Source organism: Wasmannia auropunctata, unplaced genomic scaffold (assembly GCF_000956235.1).
Source record: "Wasmannia auropunctata unplaced genomic scaffold, wasmannia.A_1.0 LD334309.1, whole genome shotgun sequence".
In the NCBI taxonomy this organism is placed as follows: Eukaryota; Metazoa; Arthropoda; class Insecta; order Hymenoptera; family Formicidae; genus Wasmannia; species Wasmannia auropunctata.
The window spans coordinates 45,024-57,013 of NW_012028581.1; the positions used below are offsets into that span (position 1 = coordinate 45,024).

At 41.5% G+C, this 11,990-nt stretch overlaps 1 protein-coding gene across 4 annotated transcripts; it reads right to left on the reverse strand.

Moving 5' to 3' along the window:
• On the reverse strand, positions 1-9,318 carry LOC105458787 (MAGUK p55 subfamily member 7). Of its 4 annotated transcripts, none has more exons than XM_011704334.1 (11): positions 9,203-9,318; positions 7,973-8,259; positions 7,394-7,525; positions 6,820-6,846; positions 5,048-5,215; positions 4,033-4,104; positions 3,801-3,925; positions 3,584-3,711; positions 2,594-2,770; positions 1,722-2,065; positions 1-1,287 (listed from the first exon to the last, which is right to left on the reverse strand). In XM_011704334.1, exons 1-11 carry the CDS (start codon positions 9,243-9,245, stop codon positions 1,111-1,113), a joined length of 1,680 nt encoding a protein of 559 aa, XP_011702636.1. In that variant the 5' UTR covers positions 9,246-9,318; the 3' UTR covers positions 1-1,110. The 4 variants fall into 4 exon arrangements, with proteins under 4 accessions (XP_011702636.1, XP_011702634.1, XP_011702637.1 ...); XM_011704332.1 differs by having other exon boundaries at positions 2,594-2,896; XM_011704335.1 differs by lacking the exon at positions 6,820-6,846.
• Between the last annotated feature and the right edge of the window lie 2,672 nt (positions 9,319-11,990).

Consider the following 11,990-nt stretch of genomic DNA (forward strand, 5'->3'; position numbering starts at 1 on the left):
TTCAAAGTTTAATGGTATATTTTGATAACATGCAGAGTTTACATCAAGGGTGAGTTATGCAACGTCAACTCGATAGAGAGCGTACAGCTTCTTCCTTTCATTGGCATCCAATTGTCATGGAAAAGAATGAAATAAAATAGCAATATCGTGGTAAATCGCTGACCGAGAGAGAGTGGAAAATACAGTAAGTACGGAGTGGAGCGATCCATTTCCGGGTCGCGTTTCTAGGTACAATACTTATTTGGCAACAATTAACAACAATCGAGATCAAAGATCGTCCACGGTATTGGCGACTCCTTCCTCCGGCTCTGGCGAGGGCATCCAAAGCGAGCCCTCGGGCTACGAGTTACCATTTTCGTGAGCGTTGATCCCAAGATATGCGAGATTCCCGTGATCTCGAAACTGTGGAATTTCACATCGACGTGTCGTACAACGGGACGTACACAGAAGAGATTCGCGACAAGATCGGAGATCGCGGTGACCCGCCGGGGATATCGGGATCTCCCGTCGCTGGTGAAGCTTCTGGCAGTAAGGATTCTAAGATTAAGAATTTATGCGCGGAGCGTCGCGGAAACGTCTGACAGTTTGACCCGGCAAACAAGAACTCTGTGGGTGTTCGGACGAGTTTAAACCACTTGGGGAGCGTATCTTCGAGATTACTTTAACATTTCGTACTTAGCTATTTAAAACTATAGTCGAGGAGAAGCGCGTCGCGTTCCTCTCGCGATCTCGGTGGATCGTCGACGTGACGAACCGACGACGATCACCGAGTGCAGACGAGCGCGCGCGGCATCCGACAATAGAAAATTTTTATTTAATTCGTTTTCGAAATGGATAAAGACTTCGCGTCGAACGGCTCGAGGTACGAAATTTCTACGAGTGTATGTAAAGGCGCGGTAACGTTTCTAAGTAAACTGCAATTCGGTGAAACGAGATAGACGAAGAAATACACGCGGTTCTTCGGGAAACGTTCTTCCTGCGCGGAAGCAGAACTGTAAAGTGTTGTCGAGCGTTGCGAGAAACGCTCGATCTCGCGTCTAACAACGCAAACCCCTTCTCTTCCGCTTTTGTCTTCCGGCCGTTTTGTCCGAATCTTAAAGACCAGCCGTTTTACTGAACCCACGAGGCTGGCACCCAAAGCGGCTCAGACTCCACTCGATGGACCGCGTTGACTAGTTGCTCGAATGCCATGGGAAGGTCTGCGTTCACAATCACCTCGTCGAAGAGGTGAGAATACAGGAACTCTATCCTCTCCGCGCTGTGCAGGATCTCGCGGAATTCCTCGTCCTGTGATGAAATATAAAATTGATAATAAAGTACAATTCTAGAACTCATCCTATACTCTTATAGATTTCAAAGATGTTTATTATTAAATATTAAAATATGGTGAACAAAAAGATATCTAGATAACACTTTAACCATGTCATCCATTTTTGAGTGACGCGTAAAACTTCGCAAGGATCCCGTCATTTATTTGACAGTTTTATTTACCCAACTAAAAATGATTTTATAGAGTATTTAAAAACATTAAAAAACAATATAAATTATATTAAATTATAAAAAAAAACAATAAAGTATTAAAATAATACGTTAAATTTATTAATCAAAATTAGGCAGTCAAAATATTAAATTTAAGAAAGAATCAATATATGTACATATAATAAGAAATGAAAAGTGCGGTTTTTCACTAATATAAGTAAATATAAAATTTCCAACTTTACCGTGAAGCCTCGAGAATTGCTCTCGTCGAAGGTTGACCTCGCTCGAGCTTCATTTCTGGTCTCCTTCAGCACTTCGAACGTTGGTGGTTTTATATATATGATGTATGGCCTCAATTGCGGCGTCCTTAACATCTTGAGAGCTTGATAGTGAGGATTTAGCAGGCATACGTATCCAGCGTTTACGAGCGAGCTAACGCTCTCGGAATTGGTGCCGTATAAATTTCCCTTGTACTCGCCGTACTCGATAAACTTGCCAGCCTCGAAATCCTCTTTCATTTTCTCCCTAGTCACGAAATGGTACTCCTTGCCGTTTTCTTCGCCTGGTCGCGGTGGTCTAGATGTATCTGATAAAAGAATTGCTTATTTAGAAAGAATATTAGATTGATAAATTAATTATCTTAGACATTTTCTCTCTTTATGGAGAGAGAGAGAGAGAGAGAGAGAGAGAGAGAGAGAGTCATAATTATTTAAATTATTTTAAAAAACTTTTTTAATAGATCTACCAAACACTTTTTATTTGTTTCTTTTATTTCTCGAATTACTTTTGTCCCGTACTTTATTGATCATTAATTTAAATAAATCTCTCTTTAGATTTAATAGATATAATAATTATGATAGTGAATTATTAATTTTATAATATAATAATGAATTATAATGAATTATAATAATTTGAAATTTACAGCTACAATATTTATAAATTTAATTATCAGGAAAGATCGTGGAATATTAAATAATGAAGATCAACACCGTACAAAGCGGATTTTGGTGCTCCCACATAATATTATAGTGTTTGTAAATTTAATTTTTCTTTTCTAAGCTAATCTTCCCGTTCTTGTCTCAGTCAGTCGCAATGAGCTTGTCGGTAAACTTACAGGGGACAGGAGTCTTGTATTTTTCAATATCGGTCGCCATGAGCCGCCTCTTCAGCTCGTTCCTGCCGACCCCCGGTGGCCCGATGAGAACCACCGGCCGGTACAGGCCTGGCCTGGGATAGAGTTTCGCGACCTCTTCGTAAGTCGGTACCTCTTCCCGGTCGAAGTCATCGTTCTCTGCAGCGTCATATATGATTTTTTTAGTTTTAATTCCCTGCAAGTTGCACTTTGTAGGCGAGACGTGCAAAGAGATACTGGGACGGGGGCACAATGCGGGCAAAGGCACTGGAACAGAACACAAGCCTAACCGACGGTTAGGTCGTCAGGCCAATCATTCGTTTAAAGAAGCGCAGCCGAGATTTAGCTTGCCGAATTAACAGGTATAACCACCTCGGACACACAAATCTACCGCGCAAACAACCGACTGATTCTAACTGTGTACTTGAGGTGGTCTCTCTAACTAACGATAATTCATTACCGCCTACTTTTACGGCAATATCAGCGTCAAGCTTTCCACTACCAGCCTTAAAACGTTCTCGGAGCGTATTGGCATTTCGCGCATTTAAACCAGCATCCTTCCAATTTATCTTTTTTACAAAAATTTAATACCGGAAGGTAGTGATTAATTACTTATCTTGTTGTTTTTTTTAATACTTAAAGTAAGTGATTTCCAGTATCAAATTGAAATTTCTGGGTTTAATCAAATGTCTCAAGAAATTTAAATTAATTTTGGAAATGTGCACACAGTGTAACTAAACGCAAAATTCTGTCAATATACTCCGAGCATCTATTGACATCTATTTCAGTAATAGCTGCGGATTTCGTGCAACATTGATCGATATATATCTGCCGCTAAACAATATGTAAACATTAAGAACAATGAGAAACACTCGATGACGTTATTATGACTCGATGAGGCGAATGATTGTGAAAGACGAGATCAGAAGAAGCGAGTTATATTCAAACGAGCGAACAAATCCGTCGACATACTTATATTGTCTTCGTCTGACTTCGTCTCCTTCTCTTTCCTCTCAATGATGGTCCTGCGTTCCTGAAGAGCCCTACTGGGAATCAAGCCTGCTCTCATATTTCGATCACCTTCTCGCCTGGCTTGCCACCTGTATTTGTAATTATAATCAGCGCCAATTCGCCGCAAACGTATTTATATATGCAATATATAATAATTGATGACAACGAACTGTCTTACCAATAGAGGTCATCTTGACAGACAATATGCAGGACGTCACCCTTGACGAAGTCTAATCCGGCTTCCCTACAGGGAATGTAAGGGTCGTCGGCAGCCACATATGAAAAGTGTGCCCTGACGCGAACCTAAATTATTTATACGTATTTATTTGTAAATTTTTAATAACGTATTTAATGCAATTTTGTGTCGTAAAGATCAATCGCAATTGTTATTGCGACTGTCAAGGTCCTACCTTGCTTTCCCGGATTCCACTTTTGCTGTCCGCTGGTACTATTTTAAAAGTGATTGTCCCTTCCGAATTTTGCTAGAAAAAAAATTAAATTTACTTAAAAGTTTTTAATAACGACGCTTTATTTATTTAAGAACCAAAAGAGATATTCGAGTACTATATGGCTGCGTTCCGATATTCACTGCCATTGCTGAAAATCTATAGTGCACTTAACGTATACTATAGATTTTTAGTACTTGCAGTGAATATCGGAACGCAGCCTATATCTTGTCATATCAATAACGGAATATTTAAGTAGAAACTTGAAATGTTGAGACCTTTTTTGAAGAAGATTTTTTTCTATGAAATTTCGAGATTTCTCTTCATAGTCTCTTCAAAATAATATTGCATATTGAATATATAATAATATATATTATTTTATAGAATAATAAATATAGAAATAATTTACATTTTTATTAATCTCCAGCAATGTGAAATTTCCAATTTAGGTTCCCAAACATATAAAATTGTTACATCCGTTATTGTCTTATATATATATTTTAATTCTGGAAAAGAATTTCCAAACCTGTAAAAGCTACACGCAAAAATCTGATACAAATTTTTTTGCATTTAGTTGATAAAACAAATGATCTTAAAATTCCTTTAAAATTCCTAAAAGTCCACAGCAGATTATTTTATTGTTCCGCACTGTGTAAAAATCTGAAATAATTCATGTATACTTCTGAAACTTTTAACAAGTTTTTACCATAATAGAAAGTTTCTTTTAGAGATATTTCACAATTCATTCTCTTAAAATTCATTCATGTAATTCAAAAAGTGTGTATCTCATAAAAGACAGATATCTATTGAAGAGTTAATAGTTTCATTTTGTTACTCTTTTCTCCCTTCCCTACTTTAATAGCCCTAAAAATATGTATGTAATGGACTTAAAATTTCATTGAAAAATATGTGTCTTTTTAATTGTTCCTCTTATCTGTCGTATTTGCTAAAGACGAGACGGGAAAAATGCTTAACCTACCAAAATGTGTAGAACGAAACTGGGTGTCTTTCCCTCGACGCTGATACCGTTGACCTCGCAGACCTCGTCGCCTACGTGGATGAGTCCGGACCGGTCGGCCGCGCCGCCGTGCATTATCCGGGCGATCACGATCTTGCCGGTGACGTCGCACGTTTTTATGGTCGCCCCCTAATGTCAAGGTGTAAAGTCTAGTATTGTCATTGCGTTGCATCTCGCGCGCGTACGCATACTAGGGAGTGCCTTCGCTTTCTCTTCTTAAAAAAAATGGATAAAAACAAAGAGGTCTTCTCTTGTGAAAAGGCAGACGCGCGCGGACCGCGGGCACGGTAAGATCGGCACGCGTGGGCTCTGGTCGATTTCCGTGCCGCGATCGATCGATTTGAAAATCGTTGAAATTGTGCGGCACAGAAATAGACGAGCGTCGCACGCCGATAACATGAATATCCAAAAAAACGTTGCAAAGGTATCTAAAATATTTAATTTTTTAATTATTAACCATTACAGTACACACAAGGTCATTTATGTCATTTGTATCAGCAATAATTAATTATAATATTTATATACCTACAATTTTTTGTACACGCGATCTTACAAATACTTTCTAAAGATGTTAAAGTTTATGTGTGAGAATCCTTTAATAATTTTTTATAGAACTTGAAAATCATAAAAATTAATTCACATGAACGAGCCATCGTGTAGTAAAAGATCGGAAAATTATTGTGTGTACATAAGAATTAATTATCTCTGAATCTTTTAAATCTCCTTTGGAGTTTCATGTTGTTTAGAATGTGCTTTCTTATCTCCATATACATTTCCCGAGATAAACAAAAAGCAGGCATTTCAAACATTCAAATATTCGCAAAAGAAACGTAACGAAGATCGAAAATTTTTTGAGAAACACATGCCGCGAAGTGCAATTACCCGTAATGCTATTTAATTACGATTGCTCGAAGAAAAAATATGAAATTACAATAGATAGTGTTTGAGTTTTATTTATACTTCTTGAATTTTATGTGTCCAAATTTAATATATGCAAAATATTTAATTCAAGCGTATTTTTTTCCAAGTCGAACGGTAACTCCACTTCGCTGCCTAAAATATCAGTCATGCGGGACAATAACAACAAAGACAGTGATACAACATATGCATATATTTTATTTACAAAGCGAAAACATAAAACAACAACTGAAACAAGACATATGCAATGGACGCAACAGAGGCAAACAGCAAACTCAACAAACTTGTGCAGGGAAGGGGTAGGACACGATGATGATTTATTTACAGTTGAATTTATGTATGAATTTCCTGTGACCGTATACGATAATGTGAATTGACTAGATTGTCTACGCTGAAGCGGGGATTGAAACCGGTTCAATTCCGATTGAGATTCTCGACTAATCCAGAATTTCCGAGTGCTCGCAATTTCCGTTGGGCTGCGTTCAGGAATTTACGGTGTATCTCATGTTATCCTTGTTATTCACCGAATGTTAAACAAGGATAAAATCATATCTAGATCCACCTAGGCGAAGTTTCTGAACGCAGCCTTGCCGTTCGTCTAACGGCGACGGAAGTTGCACGCGCGCGTGAAAGAGACAAAATTCCATCCCCCGGTTTTCGATCCCGATGCTAAAGTGAGCGGTGGAAAAAAACGGAAAGAATGAACGGCCAAGGGGTTGAACGGGGCACAGGGCTGGTTTTTTTTTTCGACGTAAAGTCAGGTGTTCATCACAGGTGCTGAGCACATGTTTTTCTACGGCATTCAGGCGACTTACCACGATCGGTTCAACGCCGGCGTCGCCCTTCGAAGCAAGTTTGACGATGAAAGAAACACGTGATTACTTGGTTACTCTTTCTCTTCGCATTCGCGAGGCTATTTCGTTACTCTCCCTCTCCCCTTTCTCTCTCTCTCTCTCTCTCTCTCTCTCTCGCTCTTTCATTCTCTCGCGGAGGATTACTCTTTCTCTCACAAAATATCCAAAGTTATACGAACTACGCTGATACGTGACTCGCCTGCCTACGCCGATACACTAGGGAGCGTTCTCTCGCGTCTCATGCAAGTCGACGCGAACGGTACAACCATGTGTGGGCGGAAAAACGAATTCTTTTATAAACGCTCTTGCAAAAAAAAGTAATCTACTTTCGGACAAGTTTCCCTCCCCCTCCGGCTTTCCCTATGGCTTCTTGAAAAACACAAACGCGTTACGCTACTACTCGATCGACAATTAAGCCTTCCTCTTCCTCTTACGCTTTTGCTCACACTCTTGGGTTAATCGGAGAGTGAAAGACACCGCTCAGAAAAGACACCGTTATTGCAAATGCTGACTCAACGGCCGATCTACGACATACCAGGGGCTCGTTCGACTTCACCAGCTGGACGATCTTCACCGTCTCCTCGTCCTCGTCCACCTCCAGCGGGATCTCCGGCAGCCTCGGATAGTAGTCCTTTTGCGCCACCGCATCGTGAGCGCAGAGGAGACCCTACGGTGAAGAAAGTTGTTGGAATACACACTCTCAGGAAAATGTTAATTTTTCACATATCTTCAGAGACAATTATTAAATTACAACCGCAAAAGAAAAATTGACATCTGAAAATAATATTTGCAAGGAATATTTCACGTTTTGTGTTGCCGTGTAATAAGATATAAAATATTTTTCACAAAATAAGTATGTATGTAGATGAAGTATCCCAACAAAATTGACGTAAACGTTCTATATCTAACGAAAAATAAATTTAAAAAACAGTTTTACTGAAAATTAATATTTACTTTTAATATCTTGTTAGTTTTCTATTGACTTTTATCTTTTGCCTTTTCCAAGAAAGTGCAATAAATTGAGGGTGTTTTGTACTTATGGCCAAGATCGTGTCATTGTCTTTGAAGAAACTTATCATATATGAAAATATATTGTATTTATTACTGTCACTACCTGAATGTGTGGTTTTTGCAGCAGGTGGAATAGCTCCTTGTAGTCGGGCGAGACGTGCGTTTTGGTTGACAACAGATCGAGAACCTCGACATCGATGTCCATCGAGTTCGAGAGCACGGGGAAGAACTTGTCATCCTTGACATTGTTGAGGATCTTGTTATGAACGTTCACCAGGGCATTCAGTTCCTTGGACTGCAGCAGCTCACTGAGAAATCCGAATTCCTCCTCGGTACAGCTGGGTATTTCCGACTTGTTCTCCTGCAGCGAGTTCAGCAACTTGGACAACGCTGGAAGTGAACAAGTGAGATTTGACTGTGTAACAGGAATAAAAATCCACTATAACAAAATTGAAATCAACCTCCGCTAGAAAATTTATAAAATAAATTAAAAATGGAATAACTTCGAAAAACTGTCATCTTCAGTTCTTCGTTTAAATCTTATCTTTTTTTTTTACTGTCGTCCGCTTTATGTAAGCTTCAACGTAAAATGTAAGCGTGTTATTATTAGAGTCTAATGCTAATTATGTTCACCATATTTAAACGTGAAAGTACTAAAATTAGAAACGGTGTAACGAACTCTATCTCTCCCCACCACATGACTCTATAATGATTTTAATTCAAGTACAATTTCCTGCGACATTTTACGCGCCGATCGACGTCAATCGATATCGGATTCATTTTTAAACGCGGATCCACTCGTCCGAGACCTCTTTCTCCATTCAGCGCGAATTGGAGCACCGCGGAAATGTGCGGTCGCGAATTGGAATATCCGCCAACGCACGACCAGCGTCTTTTATCAGAAGACCTCGTTATTACTCGCGCACAATCGCGTTTATTTACTCTTTCAATTTCTCTCTTTCTCTCTCTCTCTCGGGTTTACCCTCGCTCTATATTTATAACGTACAACGCTTGCGCCCACGACGCACGTTTTATTAATACAATCTTTGAAGAGTATTCAGTCACGTATTGAATTATGCTCCGCAACTTGCTCCAATAACTCTCCTCGCACGGAAACAACGGGTAGGCCTTATCGACACGACCGCCACAACAATAGTCAACTTCATCGAAATCACCCCCTCGCCGCGCGAAGCCACCCTCGTCCCCTTGTGTCGACGCGTCGCGCACGATCGTACCCATAGAGTATAGTGAAACACGTGAAAAAAAAGGCACCCCTCGACGACGTTCTTCGATCGTTCGGGAACGCGAAGGTGGCCCCGGCGACGTTTCTTACCGGGGTCCCAGTTAACGTTTTCCATGACGACCGCCGCTGTCATAATTCGCACTCGGCGCCCCGGTCCCAGGCGTGTCGCCGCGTTGCCGCGACGGAAGGCGACGTGGGCGTCGCGACGACGACGACGACGCTCGGCGTCCGTTTAAGCGACGGGGTATCAGAGACGGCGATAGCGGGATCCGGGTCGGCGTATTTCTGTCGGGGTCGCGCGCTGCGCCGTCGCCGCCGCGTCCGCGACGGCCCACCCGGCGACGATGCTCTCCCGCTGCTGCTGCCGCTTCCTCGCGTCGACGTGTCGCGTTCGCGCCGTCTGGAGTGTCGTCGTTATCATAGCGAGAATAATCCGTTACGTAAGCAGCCTGTCACTCGACACGGGGTAGGATGATCGCCACCGGATTGGCCTGCCGTCCCTGCCCCGTGCGACTCCTCGACATGGCACGCTCTCCTCTTTCCTCTCTCTCCCTCTCTCTCTCTCGCTCTCGCTCTCTCTCTCTCTCCTTCTCTCTTCTTCGCACACGCGCTCTCTCTCTCCCTCGCGTTCTCTCTCCGTGCCGAGATCCGCTCCGAAATCCGACGTACTCTCTCCGCGAAGACGCACTCTCGCGCGCTCGCGGCCTTTACCCACCCCCGCGGACGATCTATCCGGCACTAGTGCACCCCCGATGAGGCTCGCGCGTTCCTCTGCACGTTTTTTCAACGCGGCCGTACCGGTGCCATGTTGAAAGGCGCCGCGAACAATGCGCTCCGCGCACCCTTCGTCGGCCACTGCTCCGTTTCCGACTCTCGCCCGACACAGCCGCGGCTCTCGCTCCGTCTCGCTCCCCCTGCGGCTCTCGCGTGGGCCGCGAAAAGAGACGGACGATTCTCGTCGAAACTCGACCCTATCTCGACCCGTGTTCGTGCACGCAGGGACGGCGTTGGTCGAAAAACACATGGCCATCTCGAGACTGCGTCTTCGGATGCCAGACTGATTTTCGAACGCTCCTATAGCTCGAATACGATTTGTGGTAATAAATAAGCATACGTTCTCGAAAAATTGGAGTTTTTTTTCAATGTCTTCATAATGACGGATGGGGTAACTTTTGTAATACGCGCGGTATATTTATATTTATAAGAAATAAATTCCAACGCAAAATGGCAATTAAACGAATGCACTCCGTGTGATCGATTATATAGTGCGATAATCAGAGCAGAACATGCCTTATATACGAAAAGCATCAGCTTTAAAGAATATATAGAAAATACAGGATAAGATAGAATCAACTGAATTTAAACACATGACACTTTGTATGAATTGTAACGTAGGTATATCATCTAGATTAATAATTTCATTTGAAATTTTTAATAATGTTAATTAAATGAATAACACACTTAAAACTGCGTGATTGATTAATGTAATAATTACAGCAGAACATATCAAATCTTCTAAAGATTTGAGAAAATACAGATGTAGAGTAATATAGAAGTTTCTCTAAATTCTTTAAATACATTCATAAAGAGCGCAAAAAGTATGTGAATCAATAATTTTAATTAAGAACTTCATAACATAATAAATATTAATTTAACAAACAATTATGTACTGAAAACTGTTTGAACAATCAACAAATAATTAGAGCAAAATGTGCTTTGTTGTAAAAACAAAGGTAAATTAGCCAAATTCTTTAAACGCAGAACGGTCGAATTGAGTGTAAAAAATATATTTTATTTAATATGAGCTGAAACATATATATGTGTAAAAAAGTTTATTAAACGAAACTGTTAATTAAATGAACGGTATAAGGCGGTTAAAACCACTTAAAAGTTAAAATCACATGATCAATCAGATAATAATTAGAGCGGAATGTATTCTATATATATATATATATATATATACAATAAGCTCCAGCAAGAATATAGAAATTCTAAAATGCACCATAAGACCGAATTTTTCAATCGAATTTTTTAAATATCGTACGACGATCATGTGGAGTATAAATTAGTATATTTAGATTAATAGTCCCGTTTATCAGAAAATACGATATGTTTGAATTCGATTATCCGCGGCTCGAGCCGGATCTCGAATCAAGCTTTACAGAATTATATAGGACAAGCCATCGTATCGGGCATGTGGCGCCATCTATCAACAATTTGCAAAATCTAACGTAACGCAATACAGCGTGTTGGCCGATAATAAACAATATTGCATTATATTAATTGTATTAATTAATGCCTCAATGAATTAAACTATCTGATTACGTCCGATCGCATCAGCACCATTGTGCTGGCAGAGATCGCGAAATTCCATCCGCGTGATACGATCTCTCGTCTATTTTTCCTCTCTCGGGACGTGCGCGTCGTACGCGATAAAACTTATATTGTCTACCGATTATTTTTTTTTTCTCATTTCATGAATGAAAATGCGAAAATATCCGCGCCGTATTCCGCCGACGAGTGAACGAGGTCTCGAGGAATCGAGGCTGCCAAGCGCGTTTTCGCCAACGCGCTGAAAACCGCGCACTTACGCGCCTTAGTCGACGGCGAAGCAGAGGCGGGACGGAGAGAGAAGGGAGAGTGCGCGGAAGGGAGAGAGATCGAGAGAGAATCGGCGGCTCTCCGCTCCCCGCGGACCCCGCTCGCCGCGCGGCATCGCGACGACGACGGCGCCGCGCCGCGTCGGGCCGCGTCGCGGCGCCACCGTCGCCGTGTGTACATGCAGTTGTCTGTACGCGAAACGTCTCGCCGCACGCCTCCCGCGGGGCGTACCTCCCGTTTGATTTCCCGCGGAGTTTTCGCGCGGCGAATCGCGCCG

Bases quoted from the DNA above. Each gene is read 5' to 3' on its own strand.
- LOC105458787 (XM_011704332.1), bottom strand. From the start codon at position 9,245: ATGACAGCGGCGGTCGTCATGGAAAACGTTAACTGGGACCCCG. The intron at 6,847-7,393 runs GTATGTCGTAGA...CTTGCTTCGAAG, and splicing joins TGAAGTCGAACGAGCCCCTG to GGCGACGCCGGCGTTGAACC. The intron at 2,897-3,583 runs GTATGTCGACGG...ACCGTCGGTTAG, and splicing joins GTCAGACGAAGACAATATAA to GCTTGTGTTCTGTTCCAGTG.